This window comes from Vicia villosa, linkage group LG6 (genome assembly GCF_029867415.1).
Source record: "Vicia villosa cultivar HV-30 ecotype Madison, WI linkage group LG6, Vvil1.0, whole genome shotgun sequence".
Taxonomy (NCBI): Eukaryota; Viridiplantae; Streptophyta; class Magnoliopsida; order Fabales; family Fabaceae; genus Vicia; species Vicia villosa.
This window is the reverse complement of record NC_081185.1, coordinates 37,496,284-37,518,670: the sequence shown is the minus strand read 5'-3', so window position 1 is coordinate 37,518,670 and position 22,387 is coordinate 37,496,284. Positions and strand designations below refer to the sequence as shown.

The following is a 22,387-nucleotide window of genomic DNA, read 5'->3' as shown; positions in this document are numbered from 1 at the left end:
ATTATAATGTAAACAGCACACCTTACATTATTAAGTAAGTCTATATTTAGTCAGAAACTCACTTCGGCTGTAGGCGGATGAGCTTCTTTTGTGCATAGCAATCTAGCTTCTTTTGCAGCCAATAAAACTTTCTTTTTCAAGCAGATATCAAAGAGAGATAACCTTGGTTGTCTGCTGCAATACAGAGAGAACCTCAGCAACTAATTTGTGGAAGGACTCAAGAGAATTAGATGGAGGGACTAAAAGCATCATATGAATATTTCATTCAGCAAATCAAATTTAATTACAGGGAACTTCAAATATATCAGTAGTAAAAAAGACAAGGGCCCACCTTTGGAACTCTCTGTGATTTCTTCTAAGACCTTCTCCTCGTCAAGCAACAACATTTGCAGTTTGGGGATTTTATCTTCAAGTTTTGGTATAAGGTCATTGGAGTCTTCACCCTCTTTCAAAAGAGCTTCAATTTCTATCTTTTCCTTCTCCAGCCGGGCTTAGTATCTCCGGTTCAGCATCACAAACAACAACAACAACAACAACAACCAATGAGGTATCAATACACAAAATCCACACAATTACAAACCAAACTAATTTAGTGAATAATTGATTCAGTTATAATTACCGGAGGAGTGTTGGTTGTGCAGGGATGTTTTTGATATTCTTTCAAAAAGTGTTGGTTGTGCAGGACTGTTTTTGATATTCTTTCAAAAAGTGTTGGTTGTGTTAATGTCGGCTTCAAAAAAACGAGTCATCCATGACTCCAAAAAAAGTAGATGCAAATATCATACAAAACATTAGAAATAACACATACATTAAAGCACCAATATTTGAAGCAGAATCAAATAAACTCAATAAGTCTCATACATTAAAGCACCAATATTTGAAGCAGAAGCAGAATCATATATGTCTCAATTCATGTTACTTTCAAGGGTCATACATTAAAGCACCAATATTTAAAGCAGAATCATATATGTCTCAATTCATGTTACTTTCAAGGGTGGCTTAGACTGAACTAACACTTCACCAAACATTAGTACTTTCTTATCTAATCTAAGAAACAGAAAGTGTTGAAGCAGTATTGAAGCAGAATCAAATAGTGTCATGATATATAGTCTTTTCACATATAGATGTCAACCAGTATTGAAGCAGTAAATTCAACCTTAAAAAGTGTTTAGGCACAGCCAGAAGGCTGTGACTGAGTCTGAGATGAAGACGATGCTCCACTTCCGAGTGAAAGTTCAGCAAATCCTATAAAGAAGAAATTAGCAAAATATTATAAAACAAAATTAAAATTAACACTTAAGACAGATAGAAACAATATACCTTTTAAAGCATCTTCAGAAATCTCATAATCTTCAGTAAATTCCAAATCTTTGAACTGATCTAATGAAGGCCTCAACCAGTTTTGTACACAAATAAGAGCCTCGGCCATTTCAGGTTTGAGAGAGCTTCTATATACCTCTAAAACCCTCCCACCAGTGCTAAAAGCACTCTCAGAAGCCACAGTTGAAACTGGTGTAGCCATTATATCTCTAACAATTTGGGACAGAACTGGGTATTCTCTAACATTATGTTTCCACCAACTTAAAATGTCAAACTTATCTTTATCCTTTTCATTAAACCTTATGCATTTTTCTTTTAAATAACTCTGAAGCTCAGTTACTTCTTCAACCGAATCCATAGACTTCAAATGTTGCTGAAAAGCATTCTGTCTAGCTACATGTGCCGGTACTTCGATGTTGGCAGCAGTTTCACCAATAGAAACAGTGGCTGCCATAGCTGGGACAGGTCCTTCGACATTGTCATAGGCTTGTTTGTAAACCATGAAGATTTTTGAGAGATTGTTATTGATCTCTTCTAACAAAGATTTCTTAGTTTCTGAAAGTGGTCCATACATATCAGTAAAGCACCAGTCCACAAATCGTAACTTATACCGGGGATCAAAAATAACACCCAAATAGAGGAGTTGGTTCATCTTAGTGATATCAATCCAATATTTCTTAAATTTATCCAACATTTCCTTAGCCACACTAGCAAACAGCCCATTTAGGTCCAAGTTTAAGGACTTAAGCTCAACGTAAATTCCAGCCAAGAAAGGGAAAGCTGTATGCAAACTTGCTTTTGTTGAAACAGAAAAAACAGTTGTCGCTTCATAATAGTTCTTCAAAAACTTAATAAATACCCTAACATTCTCCCAATCTTCACTACTAGGGGGAATCACCTTCAAAGAAATCCCTATAATCCTCAACCTCATCTTCTAGCTTATCAAAAGCTGTTTCATACTTCTCAGCTGCATCTAACATCAAATACGTCGAGTTCCAACGAGTTGAAATATCAAGACATACCGACTTCTTGCATGTAATATTGGCATAACCCACACATTCATTGAACTTTAACGCTCTATGGGGTGAAGATCTCACATACCTTATCGCATTTCGAACACTTGAAATTAAGGTGCTGGCTACTTTTAATCCATCTCTCACGACCAAATTCAGTATATGTGCACAGCACCTCATGTGAAATCCAAATCCATCCATAAAAAGTCCATTCATGTTTCTTATCTTCTGCTCTAAATACTTAACAGCAACATCATTTGATGCCGCATTATCTACCGTGATAGTTGAAACGTTTCTCAGCCCCCACTCCTTCAGCACATCCTCAACCTTCTTACCAACTGTTTTACCTCGGTGATTTGGGATAATCGCAAAGCTGATTATCCTTTTTTGGTATTGCCAATCCCTATCTATAAAATGAGCGGTGAGGGTCAGGTAGTTTAGATTTTGAACGGAAGTCCAACAATCTGTTGTAATTGCCACCCTACTACAATCAGAACCAAATAATGCTTTTAACCTCACTTTCTCATCAAGATATATCTGAAAACAATCCCTAGCTATGGTTCTTCTTGAGGGTATTGTAAATTGGGGTTGCATTTGGTAACAAAAGTACTTGAATCCCTCTCCTTCAACTGTTCTAAAGGGTTTCTCATCTAAAATGATAAAGTAAGCCAACCCCTTTCTACAACCTACAGGATCAAACCTAGAAGATGTTGGAACCAACCCAACTCCCGGAATTGTTGAATATGTCAATACGGTTTGGGTAGGGTCGGTTGAAAGGTTCAACGGATACTTAGGACATGTTTTCATGTGACTCTTTAAATTTGACGTTCCGTGTTTCTTAGAGTCACACATATACTTTTGATGGCAGTACTTACATGCCGCAGTAGCGGGATCACTATTGGGAATAAGGTTAAAATGGTCCCATACCTCAGACCTCTTTCTAATAGCATTTGCATTAGCTCTTCTTCTCTTCCGGCCAATAGGAGGCTGATTTGTGCAGACCTCAATGGGTGTTGTTGCTGCTGGTGTGGTTGCTGCTGGAGGTTCTTGTTCCATAACTGAAACAAAATACATAACAAATTCAAACTGAATGGATAACAAGTTCAGAAATAGATAACAAAATACATGTTATATCAAAACAAATAAATTATCAAAGGAGTTCAGAAATAAATTAACAAAGTACATGTCATGAATAAGTTCAGAAATAAATTAACAAAATACATATCAATAGAATTTTCTTATTCTAATGTACTTAATTACTGTTTTGATAGAAACATTAGATATGTGTTGGAGGAACCAACATTTTTTGGGTAGTATTTTCTTCCAATGAAATCGGGAAAAATATCCCTTGATCACAGTATAGATTGCAGATCATTGAACATATGTACCTCACAATGCCCGAAGGCCTCAGTGCAAATGATTTGGGTTTGGAACAGTGTCTGTTTATGTCAGTTTATACATTTTCGTATTCTATTTTAAGGAATCAATACTATCCTACGCTATCATCTTTCCTTTTGTCTCCATTTTTATATTTTTTATAGTTTCTTTTTACTCGAGGCTCATAATTTTTGATAATGTACTCCTGTGTGCTAGAGTAAAGATTTGTCTGTGGCTTTTCTCGTAAGCTCTTAGTATATATCCAACTAAAAGCAAAATATTTTCAAGGGTCCAGTATTTAGTATTCACAGCTTTTAAGGTAAATCTAAATATTATATTCAATGAAGTTTATTATAATGAATTTTTTTTAATGTTAGATATCTAGACATCATTTGCTTAGCTTAGTGTGGTGAACAACCCCTAACAGCATGTAGTTTCAACAAGCATATAGTAAATAACAGGCCATCACATAATTCACATACACCTAATCATGAATAAAACTTAGCCTAAACATACCGTTATTTTGCGTATTTTCATGAACTCCTTGCATATCTCGCACTCCTTGCATATCTCAAACTCCTTGCATATAACAAAAAAAGTTACTGACTCATTACACAACACTGCATATCAATAAAAGTAATTCAGTACAATTGAAAATTCTGAGTTAAATGGTCTAAAGTTCAATAACTTACCAAAAATTTATCAGGTTTGATGTTGTATATTACTTCCTTTAGTCTTCAAATGAGCTCTCTATGACCTGCCAAAACACCCCCCACAAAGTCAAGTAAGCTCTCTATGAAAGTCAGTACAGTAGCTGATCGGAAAAATAGCAAGTGTACTATTTTTACCGATGTAGTAATAATGGGTTTTACCCCAAGTATCGATCACGAGGATTGCGTAGGAAATACAAGTGATTGAACTCAGTCAATTAAACAAAAGTTCATATGTGTGTTGTTTCAAATAAGTGACAAAAGAGATTAAACTACTAAGAAATAAAGGAAATTAAAACTGAACTTTTTAATATGAGAAAATAATGCTAAGGTAGGGTGTGTGATTCTCGCTCTAATTCCTCTGGATGAAGATCTCGTTAACCCGTGCATATGGTTCAATTATTAATTCTCAAGGATGATTGTCCTAAGTCCTCAGTGACAATCTTATTTGATTTAAACTCCGATTACTTAAGTCCTTAGAGAAATCAGACAAAACCAAATCATTAATTTATCAAGACTTTCCGAATAACCAGATTATATCCCTAGTCCTAGGTGATGATCATAAGGTTCAATTGTATACAAACCCTAACAATTGTAGTCCTACGAATTGTTAACCACAGAACAATCCTTATTGGTCCGATAAAGAAAGCATTATAAACATTATACAATTGAATTGAACAATACAAACTTTAAATTAACGAAATACCAAATCCAGAGTTATTACAGATCGAATCAGGGACACCCCCTAGCATTGGGGGGGTTTAGCCTATCATAGTATTCAAAAAGAACAAATGAAAAAGTTTAGACATTACAATCAATTGGGAGAACTAGGATCTTCAATGGTGTCCACCGTTGAATCTCTTCGCCTTCCAAAATCTCGCTTCCGTCTCTCTTCTCTCTGCAATTCTCTATTACGATCTGTTAAAAAGTGTCTTCTCCTTTTGCCCTAGGTTGTACTTATCATTCACTTCCATTCAGGTTGCAACTGGAATACCAAAAATACCCTTACTGGTCCCCTTCAAGTGAGGAAAAGCAAATGAATAAAATCAGCACGCCTCAACAACACGGGCCGTGTTGCTGCACACGGGTGCCCGTGTTGTTCCTCTGCCTTGCCTTCAAGAAAATCACTTTCCACGCACTTTTCCACACGGGCCGTGTGCCTGAACACGGGTGCCCGTGTGAAACCTCTGCCTTGCCCTCAGGAAATGCTTTTCCAGCCACTTTTCCACACGGGCCGTGTGCCTGAACACGGGTTCCCGTGTTGTCCTCAGCTTTGGCTCTTTTGGCTTCTTTTTTCGCTCGTGCGCGCCATAAGTTTCTATCTCTCCCGTGCATCAACCTGGCCAACAACAAACTAACAACCAGCGCATAAAACGACACTTTTATAATACTTCAAACACATTAAAATGCAACAAAACCATAAAACCGAAAAACAAGAAACTTACTTTAAAAAAACACATGCCAATGCCACTTAGTATTACCAAGATTACGAATTTCGGTCGGAAAAAGATGCGGAAACTTACTAGAAATGGTGACCGATCACAACCCCACACTTATCTCATTGCTTGTCCTCAAGTGATGTATCGAGGCAAAACAGAGGTCACCTACGAGATTCTTTTCTCCACAACACAATCAGGTTTTTCGCAAGATTCCCACACTTAGCAATCGAGTTTCTGGTTTCCTTCTTCAAACTATCGACTGCATTATCACTTTCGAGCATGTTTTCACCTACAAGCTTTTCACAATCTCACAAAATCTCTCCGGGTTAAAGTGTCTACACTCACAGTACCAAGGCATGCATATTACTTTCAACTTTGAATATATTCTCTAATCACTACACACACGGATTGCACACACTTCATGAGGTCTTAGGGCTGTATCGAGGCTTGGGTTTGGTGGGTAAACAAGAAACGGGATAACAAAAGGTTTGGTGCTCGGCATTTATATTGGATTCACTTCTCTACTCATACTGATTTGAATCGTAAAAATGGGGTTTGGACCTCATTTGGTCTTTCTCAAAAGTGGGCAAAGGTAAAGATTTTTCTTGCTTTGAATTTTTAAAACCTTTTTTTTTTTATTTTTCACAAGATCCATATTCATCTTTTCTCTTTTTTTCTTTTCTTTTGAGATATCAATTTTTTCTTTGCCCCTTTTCTTCTTTTCAATGGTTTACAACCCCACACTTAGATTCTTTAGTGTCCTTCAAGTGATTACTATAAATGCCGAGCGATAATATGAACAATGGGAATGCGGGTGGTAAGAAAAATAACTAACAACAATGAACAAAACACACATTACGGCTCAAAAGGGTGACAAATGATATCATGCATACGGGATGGCTAGAAAGGCTCGGGGTTTACAAAAAAAAACTTGCCTCAGTGTGCGCTTTCGTGGTGTGCTTGTGTTATGAGAACGTACGCAAAATCAAAGTGAATAGTGCCATACCTGACTGGACTCTCATGTGGAGTTATGAATTTGGCTCTGACATCTCACCGGGTCGGTTAAGCTTGCATGCTTCAAGGTGCTCTTGGTGTCCTGCAATTTCCTTTCATCTAAAGTGTACCATACTCCTCTCTTGGTTCAGTGTCGACTTCTTGCGTCCTACCTTCTTCTCTTTGATTGTGTCAGCTTCCGTAGTGCCTGCGGAGATCAAGTGTGGAATGTGTTGTTCAACCACTAACTGTTAGTTCGCTCCCTTCCGACTTGTATCCTTTATCTGGTAACACCATGCTGGCACTGCACCCACAAACTTAGAAGAAACACACTTAAAGATAAAAGTAAGAGAAATAAAACATAAACACACTAAACAACCTATTCTATGAATTCAAAACGGAAAGCAAAGCAATAAAATAACAAAAGAACCTCCCCCACACCTGAACGAAACATTGCCCTCAATGTTTTAATTCCAGTGTGACAGAGATTACCTAGCTCACTGATAAGGCGGTGGAGGAGGAGGATCCTGAGGAAACTGCAACATAAGGCGTCGCATCATCTCTTGGACATCATCCACCACAGCTCCTTGTCTGAACAACTCAACACCTTGTCGTGTTTGCTCGGTGCGGAGAGCGCCAATCTCCGTTTGTACCCACCCCCATTGATCCTGAGTCATGGAGGATGATCCAACAGTGTACTGGAAGAACTGCTGAGGAGGCGGGACAGGGTGATCTTGGGCTGGAAGGTCATCCTCCATGTCGTCACCTGCAAAATTATGGTCATGTGGAGGGCTTTCACCCATATACTCACCTGTAGCTACATACAACCAGTTAGCACGATTTGCAATAGAAATAGTATCAGGTGCAGGTAGTGCCATAATATACTGTCCATGGACAGTTAGTGAGAAGTACCCGGGCTTTACTACAATCATCCTTTGATTTACAAGAGTTTGCAAATCAATTTTCTTACCCGGTATTGAGGGTTCATCATTCAATAAGTGGCCATAATCCAAGTGCTCAGCCAATTGAGAGATCATTCCACCAACTGAAATCTCTCCGGAAGAAGCATAACCAACTTGCTTCAGGTGGTTAGCAGCAAAGGCTGCGACATTCACCCGACTCACCTCAATCATGTTATGCAACAAAAATAGCTCTCTTCTCGCACAGACCCCTGTACTATCTCCCCTCCCAAATAGGGTGAAAGCCAAACCCTTCTGAGCATATCAGAAACAAGGGTTATGAATCCCCGAGGCCTTAGCTTTGCTTGGATTGTACCCAGCTGCACCTGTGATGGCTTCCCAGAATTCACAAGCAGGAAAAGTTTCGGGGGGGGGGGGGGGCGCCCGGTCCAGTGGACGGTAATTTCAGGGCTGCCCCAACCTCTTCCACAGATAAAGAATGCTTATGTCCAAACATATAAAACTCCAGATCACCAAAATACTCCATTTCGGAGCCATTCCATCTGTGTCTCAATTTAAATTCTACTGTGCTCAGAAATTCCAAAGTTAGGCCTTCATAAGTCGGTGCCTCAAATAACAGAAAAGGCAACATTCTGATGTTGTGAAACATACGGTAGACTTCATCCTTGAGGCCTAACTTGGTAAGTGTGTCGTCACAGATATACCTGGTCGGGAGCAATTTACGCTGAACTAAGACATCATACCTTGCTTTGTGTTCCGGTATGGCAAATGTAATGCCATGGGCATTTTCCTCTTGGTTCCCGCTACGACCGGTTGCGCGACTAGGAGCGCGACGGACCCGCTGCCTCGGTTGGGAGGATTCGGCGAAATCATCCATGACATTGCGGCGTTGGGTTGTCTTTCGGGGAGGCATGATAATAGCTCTGCAAGAAAATTTAACAAGAAACCACAAACACAACAAGGAAAAATTCGGAAAAATAAAATTGCACAAAATAAAAAACTAAACCGATAGAAGTGAAGAGGATGGAGAGTAGAGCAACTTTTGTGAAGGCACTAAAGTGTTTAAATGGATGGTTGATGGTGGTAGAGTGAGTTTAGTGAAGGTGGAGGCTAGGGTTTAATGGAGGAGGAGAATGAGAAGTGGGAAAATGAGTGGAAAGAAGAAGAAGATTGTTATAATGTAGATGGGGCCCACATGGGTGGCCCCAAAAAAATTTTCAAAATTCTATCCCGCATAGCCCACACGGTCCGTGTGGCTGCACACGGGCGGCCGTGTGAAAATTCTTCCTATTTGCAAGGGAGCGTGCTGAGGGGCAACACGGGCCGTGTTGCTGCACACGGGCGCCCGTGTTGATGTTCTTCTATGCATCAAAATGGATCAATCTCCGTGCCTTGTTACTCGAGTTTCGTCTACCGGTCCAAACTCTACCACCTACAAGAAAACAAAATAAAACAAAGAAAACGAATGTTAAAGAAAACAAGCGTGGGTTGCCTCCCACGGAGCGCTTCGTTTAACGTCGCATGGCTCGACGGTCTACACCTCATCCAGTGAGACGCAAATGATCGATCACTCCCGTGCCTACTCCAGTGTAGTAGGGCTTCAGCCGTTGTCCATTTACCTTGAAAACATCTCCATTGTTTAGATTTTTCACTTCCACCGCACCATGAGGGAATACCTTTTGTACCACAAACGGACCAGACCACCGGGATTTTAATTTCCCAGGAAAGAGTTTAAGCCTGGAGTTGAAAAGAAGCACTAATTGGCCTTCACAGAATGCTTTCTGTTTTATTCTCTGATCATGCCATTTCCGGGTCTGCTCTTTATAGACCTTAGCATTCTCATAGGCTTGATCACGGAATTCTTCTAGCTCATGGAGTTGAAGAATCCGTAATTCACCTGCTCTTGCAAGATCATAGTTCAAGTATTTGGTGGCCCAAAATGCTTTATGTTCAAGTTCAAGAGGGAGATGGCACGCCTTACCATAAACTAGTTGATACGGGGACATACCAATAGGGGTCTTGAATGCTGTTCTGTATGCCCATAATGCGTCTTCAAGTTTCATAGACCAATCTTTTCTCGAAGCACTAACCGTATTTTCGAGAATCTGCTTGATCTGCCTGTTCGAAACCTCCACCTGACCACTGGTTTGAGGATGATAAGCAGTGGCAATCTTATGTTTCACATTGTACTTTTTCAACAGATTCTCCATCAACTTGTTTAAGAAGTGGGTGCCTTCATCGCTTATGAGTGCTCTGGGAACCCCAAATCTAGAGAAGATATTGGTTTTGAGAAAGTTCACTACCACTCTCGCATCATTTGCGGGGAGAGCGACTGCTTCAACCCACTTGGAGACATAATCAACGGCTACGAGGATGTAGTTCTTTCCAAAAGATGGTGGAAAAGGTCCCATAAAATCGATTCCCCACACATCGAACAATTCCACTTCGAGTATACCCTTCTGTGGCATCTGGTTTCTTTTAGAAATATTCCCTGTTCTTTGACACCTATCACATTCTTTCACAATGCTTTGGGCGTCTTTGAATAGTGTAGGCCAATACAACCCAGATTGTAGGACCTTCGCAGCCGTTCTATCACCACTGAAATGTCCTCCATATTCGGAATCATGGCATGTTTTTAGCACATCCCTCTGTTCATCCTCGGGTACACATCTTCTGATCAAACCATCGAGTCCCTTCTTGTATAGGAATGGATCATCCCATAAGTAAAACCTGCAATCATGTAAAAACTTTTTCTTTCTGTTAGAGTCAAAATCTTCAGGTACAATACCACCTACCAAATAATTCGCATAATCGGCGAACCAAGGCACACCAATAACAGCGAGGATATGTTCATCAGCAAACTTGTCCTTTATTGGGTGTGTCTCTTCTGTTTCTGCAATAGGTGACATTCGAGACAAGTGGTCAGCCACAGTGTTTTCAGACCCTTTCTTGTCACGAATCTCCACATCAAACTCCTGAAGGAGTAAGATCCATCTTAGTAGCCTTGGTTTAGAGTCCTGTTTAGCAAAAAGATACTTCAAGGCAGCATGGTCAGTATAAACAATGACTTTAGAACCCAACAGATATTGCCTGAACTTATCAAAGGCATAAACAACAGCTAGCAACTCCTTCTCAGTAGTTGCATAGTTCATCTGTGCAGGGTTTAACACATAGTAAATGACATGCAACAACTTTTCTCTACGCTGTCCTAGAACTGCCCCCACTGCAATATCACTGGCATCACACATGATCTCAAAAGGTAGAGACCAATCCGGGGCTACAACAATTGGTGCCGACACTAATTTTTGTTTTATAGTATCAAATGCCATGGCACACTTTTCATCAAAAACGAAGGCTTTGTCTTTAACCAACAGTGTAGTTAATGGTTTTGCAATTTTTGAGAAATCTCTTATGAACCTACGGTAAAAACCTGCATGACCTAAGAAACTTCGAATACCTTTTTCGTTCATGGGGGGAGGCAGTTTGGCTATTACCTCTATCTTTGCCTGGTCAACTTCTATTCCCTTGTGAGAAATTTTGTGACCCAACACTATACCTTCGCGCACCATGAAATGGCACTTCTCCCAGTTGAGGATTAAGTTGGTCTGTTGGCATCTTTCTAGAACAAGAGCAAGGTTAGTCAAACAATTATCAAAAGACTTACCGAAAACTGAGAAATCATCCATGAATACTTCCATATGTTTCTCGAGCATATCTGCAAAGATGGATTGCATGCATCTCTGAAATGTGGCTGGGGCATTACATAACCCGAATGGCATTCTCCTGTAAGCGAAAATACCAAAAGGGCATGTAAATGCGGTCTTCTCTTGGTCTTCTAGTGCAACAGCTATCTGATTATACCCCGAATAGCCATCGAGGAAACAGTAATAGTCATGACCCGCTAACCTTTCTAACATCTGATCGATGAAAGGTAGTGGGAAGTGATCCTTTCTAGTTGCCAGATTCAATCTTCGGTAATCTATACAGACTCTCCACCCTGTAACTGTTCTTGTGGGAATCAACTCATTCTTATCATTCTTGATTACCGTAGTTCCGCCCTTTTTAGGCACCACATGCACTGGACTCACCCATGAACTGTCAGATATGGGATAGATCATCCCTGCGTCCAAAAGTTTTACCACCTCCTTTCTAACCACCTCCTTCATTGCTGGATTTAGTCGTCGTTGAGGTTGGACAACCGGTTTGTGATCATCTTCCATTAAGATTTTGTGCATGCAAAGCGTTGGACTTATCCCTTTCAAGTCTTCAATTGACCATCCAAGAGCACTTTTATGCTTTTTGAGGACTTTGACAAGCTTATCCTCTTGAAGAAATTCAAGGTGAGAACTTATAATAGTCGGGCACTTACTTCCAGTGTCTAAAAAGACGTATTTGAGGTTCTCCGGAAGTTGCTCTAGTTCATCCCCCTTCTTTGGTTCGTCTTTACTTCCTTCCACTAATGGTTGCCTTAGATCCTCCCATCGATTGTGACGAGAAGTTTTGGTAAATGACGTCTCCATCATGGCTAGGACTTCACTGTCCTTTTCATCAATGATTTCCTCCTCTTCGAAGATTGATAGACTCAAAACTCTTTCCAAAGGTAGCTTTTGTGTTGTCAAAGAATTTTCTTCATCACAAATTTGCTCAATTACCTCAATGTGTTGACTCGTGGCAACATCATCCTTGTACTTCATCGTGTTTCGTACATCAATCTTCAATTCTTCATCATAAACTTTCAAAGTCATAGTACCCTCTTCTATGTCGATCAAGCATCTTCCGGTTTCCAGAAAAGGTCTTCCCAAAATGATTGGTATCTCTTCATCTTCGGGCATCTCTAAAATAACAAAGTCTACCGGGAACACGAACTTGTCGATTTTTACCAACACATCTTCTACCACTCCGTAGGGTCTTTTAACGGATTGGTCAGGAAACTGAAGTGTCATACGAGTGTCTTGTACTTTACCTATTCCCAATCTTTTGTAGATGGATAAAGGCATAAGACTCACACTTGCCCCCAAATCGATCAAAGCTTTCTTGAAGGATCTATCACCAATTGTGCATGGAATCGTTACCGAACCTCGATCTCTTTTTTTAACTGGAATCTTCATCCCCTGCAAAATAGCACTACATGTTTCGGTTAGAATAATCGGGTCACTGTCGATTGTTCGTTTCTTTGAAATGATATCCTTCATGAATTTCGCATATGTAGGCATTTGCTCCAGTGCCTCTAAGAATGGAATATTCAGCTCAAGTTTCTTGAACATCTCTAGAAACTTCTCGAAGTTCTTCTCATGTTGTTCTTTCTTCCTATTCCTTGTGGGAAAAGGAAGTCTCACCGCTGGTTTAGGTGTAGCAACTTTTTCTTTGACTACTCCTTCTTCGCCTATGACCTCTTTGCTTACTACCTCATTTTCTTTAATCTCCACATCTACTTCAATCAACATATCTTCTTCATCAGAGTTTTTCTCATGTGTTTCCTTCGATTTATTGCTCCTTGTTGTCACAGCGTTCACATGATTATTGTCTCTAGGATTCGTAACCATTGTACTTGGTAAAGCGCCCTGTGGTTGAGTATTGGTCATTTGTTGTGCAATTTGACTCATTTGAATCTCCAGATTTTTGATTGAAGAACCTGTGTTCCTAAGAGTGCTCCTTGTTTCCTCTTGGAATTGAGAATTGTGAGCGACCATCTTTTCAAAAGCAATTTCCCAATCCGCTTTCTTTGGTACCTGTTGTTGACCTTGAGGTTGGAACTGCTGTGGATGGTGCTGGAACTGTGGTTGATACGGAGGTTGTTGTTGTGGAGGTCTGTACTGTTGTGTCTGAGCTGGAGCTTGGAACTGGGTTGATCCTTGCTTCTGAAAGTTTCCTTGTTGATCCTTCCATGCAAAGTTAGGATGATTTTTCCATCCTGGGTTATATGTATTGGCATATGGGTTGTTTTGCCTTAACATATGTATCTGTTCCACTTGTTCTTGTGTTGCCACACAATGCATAGCAAAATGTGGCCCACTACATATTTCACAAACAACGGAGGTAGTTGGCTCAACTTGAGCCACCTTCTGTTCACCGATATTCATCTTCTTCAATCTTCTCTCTACCTCAGCCGCAATTTGGTCTTCCATTTTGACTACCTGATCAGCAAGCTTCAAATCAATTTTTCCTTCTGGTTGGCTCATAGCACGGTCATATAACTCAATGTGCTCATTGGCGGCAATCGCTTCTATGATTCTCTTGATACCAGTGGCTGTTGAAAAGTTGGTTGAGCCACCGGCGGCAGTGTCGATAAGCTGTTTTGTCTTCAGTCGGAGACCGTTCACGAACGTCTGCATTTGCTCGGTTGGGTCCATGTTATGAGTAGGACACGCAACCAAACATCTCTTGAACCTTTTGTATGCATCTCCCAGCGATTCCCCTTCTTTTTGCTTGAAATTCACAATATCATATCTTTTTCGAATAAAAACTGATGTAGGGAAATATTCATTAAGAAAAGCCATTTCCATTTGTTGCCATGTCGTGATGCTTCCAGCTGGTAGTGAGTAAAACCATTCTTCCGCTTCTTCGGATAAAGTGAATGGGAACATCACAAGTCTCTTGGCTTCTTCAGAATGGCCTTCAATCTTCAATGATGTTGTTGTGGTGAGGAATCTTTGTAGATGCTTATTTGCATCTTCATTGATTCTTCCCGCAAACGGCTTGCTCTCCAACTGTTGGATAGTTGAAGGATGGAGTTGGAAGTGTGTCACATTGACTGGTTGGTTTACGATAGTCATTCTTCCAAGTGGGGCATTAGCCCTTCCATAGTCTCCTAAAAGCCTCTCTGGGGGAGGTGGATCAGCTGCCATAGTTTCTGGCTCAGATTCTGACTGTTCGGATGAACTAGATATCCTTTCTTCGTCTTTTGATTCTGAAACTATAGGAGATTCTCTTGTTGAAGCCAGTCTTTTCTGCTTAATTTCTCGGAGTCGTGCTCGCAATAGCCTTTCTGGTTCTGCGTCAAAAAGAAGTTCAGCTGAGGCCTTACCTCGCATACAAGGTTAGAAGTTAATTAGTTTGAAGTAAACAAAAATAAAACTAAACAAATATAAATTTAGCAAAAATAAAATTTTAATTGCAGAGCAATAAAATTTTAATTGACTGATTAGCACTTATATTTTGGCAATCCCCGACAACGGCGCCAAAAACTTGATCGGAAAAATAGCAAGTGTACTATTTTTACCGATGTAGTAATAATGGGTTTTACCCCAAGTATCGATCACGAGGATTGCGTAGGAAATACAAGTGATTGGACTCAGTCAATTAAACAAAAGTTCATATGTGTGTTGTTTCAAATAAGTGACAAAAGAGATTAAACTACTAAGAAATAAAGGAAATTAAAACTGAACTTTTTAATATGAGAAAATAATGCTAAGGTATGGTGTGTGATTCTCGCTCTAATTCCTTTGGATGAAGATCTCGTTAACCCGTGCATATGGTTCAATTATTCATTCTCAAGGATGATTGTCCTAAGTCCTCAGTGACAATCTTATTTGATTTAAACTCCGATTACTTAAGTCCTTAGAGAAATCAGACAAAACCAAATCATTAATTTATCAAGACTTTCCGAATAACCAGATTATATCCCTAGTCCTAGGTGATGATCATAAGGTTCAATTGTATACAAACCCTAGCAATTGTATTCCTACGAATTGTTAACCACAGAACAATCCTTATTGGTCCGATAAAGAAAGCATTATAAACATTATACAATTGAATTGAACAATACAAACTTTAAATTAACGAAATACCAAATCCAGAGTTATTACAGATCGAATAAGGGATTCCCCCTAGCATTGGGGGGTTTAGCCTATCATAGTATTCAAAAAGCACAAATGAAAAAGTTTAGACATTACAATCAATTGGGAGAACTAGGATCTTCAATGGTGTCCACCGTTGAATCTCTTCGCCTTCCAAAATCTCGCTTCCGTCTCTCTTCTCTCTGCAATTCTCTATTACGATCTGTTAAAAAGTGTCTTCTCCTTTTGCCCTAGGTTGTACTTATCATTCACTTCCATTCAGGTTGCAACTGGAATACCAAAAATACCCTTACTGGTCCCCTTCAAGTGAGGAAAAGCAAATAAATAAAATCAGCACGCCTCAACAACAAGGGCCGTGTTGCTGCACACGGGTGCCCGTGTTGTTCCTCTGCCTTGCCTTCAAGAAAATCACTTTCCACGCACTTTTCCACACGGGCCGTGTGCCTGAACACGGGTGCCCGTGTGAAACCTCTGCCTTGCCCTCAGGAAATGCTTTTCCAGCCACTTTTCCACACGGGCCGTGTGCTTGAACACGGGTGCCCGTGTTGTCCTCAGCTTTGGCTCTTTTGGCTTCTTTTTTCGCTCGTGCGCGCCATAAGTTTCTATCTCTCCCGTGCATCAACCTGGCCAACAACAAACTAACAACCAGCGCATAAAACGACACTTTTATAATACTCCAAACACATTAAAATGCAACAAAACCATAAAACCGAAAAACAAGAAACTTACTTTAAAAAAACACATGCCAATGCCACTTAGTATTACCAAGATTACGAATTTCGGTCGGAAAAAGATGCGGAAACTTACTAGAAATGGTGACCGATCAGTAGCCATCAAGATTTAAAGTCAGTAGCAATCCAACTATTTTATTGTTAGCAAGCAGTAGTTCAAACACATTAAACACACATAAAGCAGATAAATTTCAGGTTATAAAGCAGTGCAAGCAGTAATAAGTTTATGTGTTTAATGTGTTACAACTTACAACTATTGAAGCACTTAAGAAATAACAAATTAGGCTAAGACTAACCACCTGAGTTGCATAAGTTCGTCGAAAACATCTCTTCTCTTGATTTATCTGAAAATATGATAAGAAATAACACATTAAACTCTAAATCACCAATGGAGAGAACGAAAAGCAAAATCACTACTCTAAATACACAATTTTAACATGAACGATGGGTGCTGACAACCGGATGTTGAAGGTTGAGGCTTGTGGTTGAATGATTGTCGTGATTTTGAAAACTGATTTCGTGATTTTGGACTTTAAAGGTTGAGGTTGAGAGGTTTGTGATTTCGTGAAATTAGAAAGAGAAAGCTTGAGATTATTGTGAGTTGTGACAATGTTAGGTTGAGGAAGGAAAGGTGTGGATGGTGGTGGCGACGACGGCGTGTTGATGGTGGTGGCAACGACGGCTAGGGTTTGAAGCCATGGATGGAGAATTGGAGATGAATGAACGACGCTGTGTTGTATTGTGTTTAGGGTTAGGGAAAGTTTTGTGTTAATTGACAAAGCAGAGTTAATGGATTGGGCTGCTGGGCCTATCATTTTACATATTAATGGGCCATTCATATTAATTATTATTAAATAATAATAAGAATAAAAACAACTTCGGTCGGGTGCGGGGTCCGACGGGCCCAAATAATCCATCCGAACCCGACCATCTTTACCCTATTATAACCACCCCTTTCACCCGCCCAACCCGTAGACCCGTTACAATCCGACCCGACGCTTATTTTTTCATTCGGTTCGGTCGGGTATTGTCGGGTGGTGTTGTGTTGTCCACCCCTATTACTTACTTCCTATTCAAGAGCACTTTTCACTATTCAAAGACCCTTTCACTATTTAGAGCGGTCTTCGATAATTTGGAGGTACCAAGTCAAATTATATATTTTCATTCGAAAAAATTGCATACGTGTAAGAGAAAATTATACACTTGTCACATTTTCATTAAAAAATAGTAAGAACCAGACCTAAAAAATTGTACCTACGTTTTGTCCTTTTAAAAATTACTCCTAATAAAAAGAAGGTAGAGAAATAATATTACATTTTTAAATTTTTTCTTTTAGAGTAATGCATTTAAATAATAAAAGTGTAAGTACCAAGAATCCAACCATTGACATGTTTTTTACCACCACACTTACTAACTTACATTATATTAAGTTGATCTACTAATATTTATATATTAATTTCAAATTTATAATTCATCAAAAAATTATTTTGAGACTCCTATTTTCTGAAGGCTCTAGACTCTAGATCTAATTGTCCGGACCATTGTCGCCCCCTTCAAAGGCATATTCTCTTAGGGTAAAGCTAACATGTGCCCTTAGGACACATGTTAAGAAACACATTAATAGAAAGTTTATATTGAAACAAAGCAATGAAAATATTAATTATAAACTTTTAATAAAAATATTACACAATTTCTAATAAAAAATTTCTACATTTAGCTCTTAGCATGTGCCCTAAGGGCACATGTTAGCATTACCCATTCTCTTATAATATTGTTAAAAGATATTTCTCAAATTCTTTATTTCTTCTCAAATAATTTCTTCTTTTGATTTAACATCATTTTCATCTTGAATTCTTTGCTTCACTTCACATCGGATAATTATTTTTTAAAATTAATCGTTGAATTAAAATATATTATCATATAGATCATACATATAAATTTTGAGATTAATCTATAATGATTTACTATGTCATCAAGACACACAAAGATTAACGACAAAATGAAAATGCCAACATGGCCTAATAATCATCAGCCTCAAGGTAGTTACCCATATTCTATTGGCCTTTCCCCATCCAAAGGTTGAGATCTTCATGCTCGTCAGAGAGGACATGATGATTTTCCGATTATTCTTCCTCAGACTCTATAAGTCGTGACCCCTTTGACTGGGTCTTGCGGCTAGCTCAAATTGGGAGTACCTTCAACCTCATCCTTGAATTTCTTTGGAGCAAACATCTGATCTTTTTGTACTGGTCCACTAGCTCTTGAGATGCCATTGACGCCAGATGCCAAGGTTTCAACATTATCTTTGAGGTAAAGAATAACAAGGGTTTAGGGAATGCTTTGCTTTCTTTATTACATGGCTCGACAATCAAAAGTTCTATGTTTAGGCCGTCCTCCTTAAAAGTTAAGCTCTTATTGTTGATCAAATGTCGAACTTTAGCCTTGAACACACTACAATTTTCAACAGAGTGCCCCCACCGACCCGACACGATATTCACATATAGCATTCGGGTCATACTTAGGTGGGAACAGTAGTGTCAAAGGCTCAAGAGATCGAGGAAACACCAGCAAATAGCGAATCAAATATGGCAATAGTTAACCATATGGTATAGGGATCAGGTAAAAGTGAGCCTTATTTCTCCTATATGTTATTTTTGATTCTGCTCTGATTTTGATTTCGACTCTAGTGACCTTGGGGGAAAAACGATAGAGACTGTTGATGTAGAGGCCTGGGAAGTGTTGATTGGGGATAATGACATGGCATTGTGGCTGTAACATCCTAGAGGAAGAGGGATTTTGAATCTAAGGTAAGAGGGAGAATCCTTACTATTGAGGGTTGATATATATGTTATGGGTAGTAGTATGCTAGGTTGTTTAATCTCTTCATTTCCTTATAATTTCAATTGTTAGGTTTTGTGTTGATTTCATAAAATTGTGTGATTAAACCATGATTTTATTGTTATGATTGATAACCCATGGTAGAAACATGTTTAAGAACCCTTATGTATGTGTTTTGTTGGCTGTTTGGTGGATTTTCTGTGTTTGAATCGTTTTTTCGAAGTGCTGTAAAAAAGGGATTTTTCCCCAAATCGCACAGAACGCGCTGAGAGCAAAACTTTCTGACTTGTTTTCGAGCCGCGAAGTGTGTACGGGCCGCGATCTGTATGAATTTTTGGAATTTTGGAATTTTGTGATTTTGATGATTTGACTTGGGAACCGTATGCTTATGATTTAAGATGGATTTCCATGTATTTTAATAATTTATTTAATCATGTTTGGATATGTTTTGAATCGGAAATGAACTTATACATGAAACTTGTGTTTTGGTTATGTGTAATTGTGAACTGGTGGATAATATGAACTGGCCTGTGTGCTATATGTTATATGTGATCATTACATGCTATGTGAATGCTTGTGTAATGATAAATGTGTGTTGTGCAACATTTTGGTGGATAATTCGAATCGTACGCATTATTGTGATATGCTTGGATAATTAAGGTTGTGTGATAATCTTAATTGCATATGTTGTAAATATTGTCGCACATGCATTCATGGGGAGTTAGAACTTTGGTTGGCTTTGATCCTTGTGTGGAAATAAAGGCGTGGCTTTGTTCCTTGTGGATTCGGAAGTAGTGAACTATATGTTCATATTTTGAGGGCTTTGGTCTTGTCCGGATCGGAAGGGTGTCTCTGGTTCTTGAGTATGGAATCGGGAGCGGTGAGCTAGACACTCACATGGTACCACATGCATGAGTCGCATTAATTTCATTTTGAGTCACATTGTGTGTTATGTGATTGTTTGGATTGATGTGCTTTTGTATGATGGATGATTAAGCTATGGTATACTATATTCATCATCGTATTATATTTACTCAGAATGATTTGAATTCTCACCCTTCTGTTTGAATGATGTTCATCGTGACATCGCGTAGGTTCCGACGAGTAGAGAGCTTCCACGAGGATTTAGCTGAGGAGCTTATCGCTTATTTCGTTTGATTTAGGTAGTGAGTCAATGCTCTGATTATGTAACACTGGGGGTATTTGAACTCATGTTTTTGGATGTATATATTATTGTTATTTTACTGTATTCGACATGATACTTTGGATATAGTATGTTAATGGCTATGTTTCTTATTGTTGGATTCATGTAACATGTTTATGAGATGATTATGTTATTATGATTTGGTAGATGATTATAATATGGGATATAATAATTGAAATTGTTCGAGAAATTATTATTCCGCTGCGATATGCATATTGATGAAACATGAAGTTTTCAAATTGTGTTATAAATATGATCAGGTGCATATTTTGTTTTGGTTTTCATTGCTGTGGAAACAACATGTGATGCCCTTTTTAATTATATCCATGTTATTACTTTGTGAATATATGTTATTATTTTGGGTTAGAAAAGGGATGTTACAACGGCCGCTATATATGGATATGAATGATATGGCATAGCAGGTGGCTGCCCCTTGCTAGAATTTAGAATCTCTTTTCCGCTTGAGGATCCCAATACTTCCTTATCAACTCCTTCCTTGACTAGCCCTGAAGTAAACACTTGATCTTTCTGGGCCGATCCACTGGCTTCTGAAATCTCCGTGTCATTGGCCACCTTGCTTTTGTCATCACATGGCCTTGTAATATCAATGCCTATATTTGGGCTGCTTGTCTTGAAGGTTAGTGCCTTCGCATCGATCAAGTCTTGTACCTTAATTTTCGCTGCAACAATTGATGAAAGGTTATCTCCTCTTCTTAAAAAGACTTGTAGAGTTTTCATGACTAGGCTCATCTGGATTTTCAACTGGTTGAACTTCTCTCTTAATAATTTTTGGCCTCTCTGGAGCTCATCCATTATTTTCTGCGACATGCTTTGAGTCGATATGGCCTTGGGGATGATATTTTTTTTGAAAATATATGCATGCAGATGAATGCAGGTGCATGATTTTGTCATGCTGAAAGATCTTTATGGAAATGAAAAATCATGATATGCCTGTTTTGGTTTAAGGTTTCACATAATCCAGGTATAACTTCTCCAGGTGGGAGGAATTTTAGGTGACACAACCAACAATCCCCTCACAGGTGGGCTCTAAGGTTTTTGGATCTTGAGATAAAGTCTAGAATCATGGTTCTTGTTTGAAACTTCATTAAAATAATGGGCTAGCCACACCATAATGAAACCTCAAAGGATCTCCTTTAGATGGAGCCTTCGTACCAACCTAGTGAGATGTGCATCTTATAAGTCAGCACTACATGGTTTCCAGTCTCAACACAGTTCTAGCAAAGTGCCCAGAATCACAGACTTTATTCAAAGTATCACCATAATAGTGGGTTGGCCATACCACGATGAAAATTCCAAATAGTTCTCCTCTAAGTTTAGTCTTAGCATTGTCCCAATGAGATGTGCATCTCCTAAGTCAACATTATACGATCTCCGATCCTAACAACAGGGTTTGGTTCTAGACAAGGTTCCTAGGGTCATGGATCTTATCTGACATATAACCACAATAATGGGCTGGCCACACAATGATGAAAATCCCAAATAGATCTACCCTAGGTGGAGTCTTCGCATTGTCCCAATGAGATTTGCATCTCTCAAAGTCAATACTACACAATCTCCAACTATAAACTTAAGTTGATCCAAACTCGGGTGTAGAGCTTCGCTAAAATATGTAAGATAAAAACTAACGTCTTACAAAACTTTATTAAAATGGTTAATTTTGATCCATCTCATTGATATGTTAAATGATTACCGATTGATGTGAAATTTTGTAGACATGGTCTATAGGATAATAACTTTCAATTCAACGATGAATTTTGTTATACGAACATCTGAGAAAGAGTTATTGGAGGTATCATAATAATAAATTTAATACTTTGGTGTCATTTGATTCTGACACACAGACACACACAGACACACACTTAATTAAGTAGTTATTTGGATAGTCGATAGCTCTAAGGCTTTCTCTGTTAGTTCTTATTATGCATAACTAGTTAGAAGAGATAATGTCGTTCAATTCAATGCAGATGAGGCACCGGGTTTGTTAAACTTGTGGCAATGCAAAGCTCTATCTAAAGTGCTTATTTT

General features: G+C 38.9%; 1 protein-coding gene across 1 annotated transcript; it reads right to left on the bottom strand.

Moving 5' to 3' along the window:
- Window positions 1-1,529: 1,529 nt before the first annotated feature.
- Window positions 1,530-4,375, bottom strand: LOC131613544 (zinc finger BED domain-containing protein RICESLEEPER 2-like). The gene is made up of 4 exons (XM_058885204.1): window positions 4,227-4,375; window positions 2,219-3,391; window positions 1,661-2,100; window positions 1,530-1,559 (listed from the first exon to the last, which is right to left on the bottom strand). The coding sequence occupies exons 1-4, from the start codon at window positions 4,276-4,278 to the stop codon at window positions 1,530-1,532; spliced, it is 1,695 nt and encodes a 564-aa protein (XP_058741187.1). The 5' UTR covers window positions 4,279-4,375.
- Window positions 4,376-22,387: the final 18,012 nt, after the last annotated feature.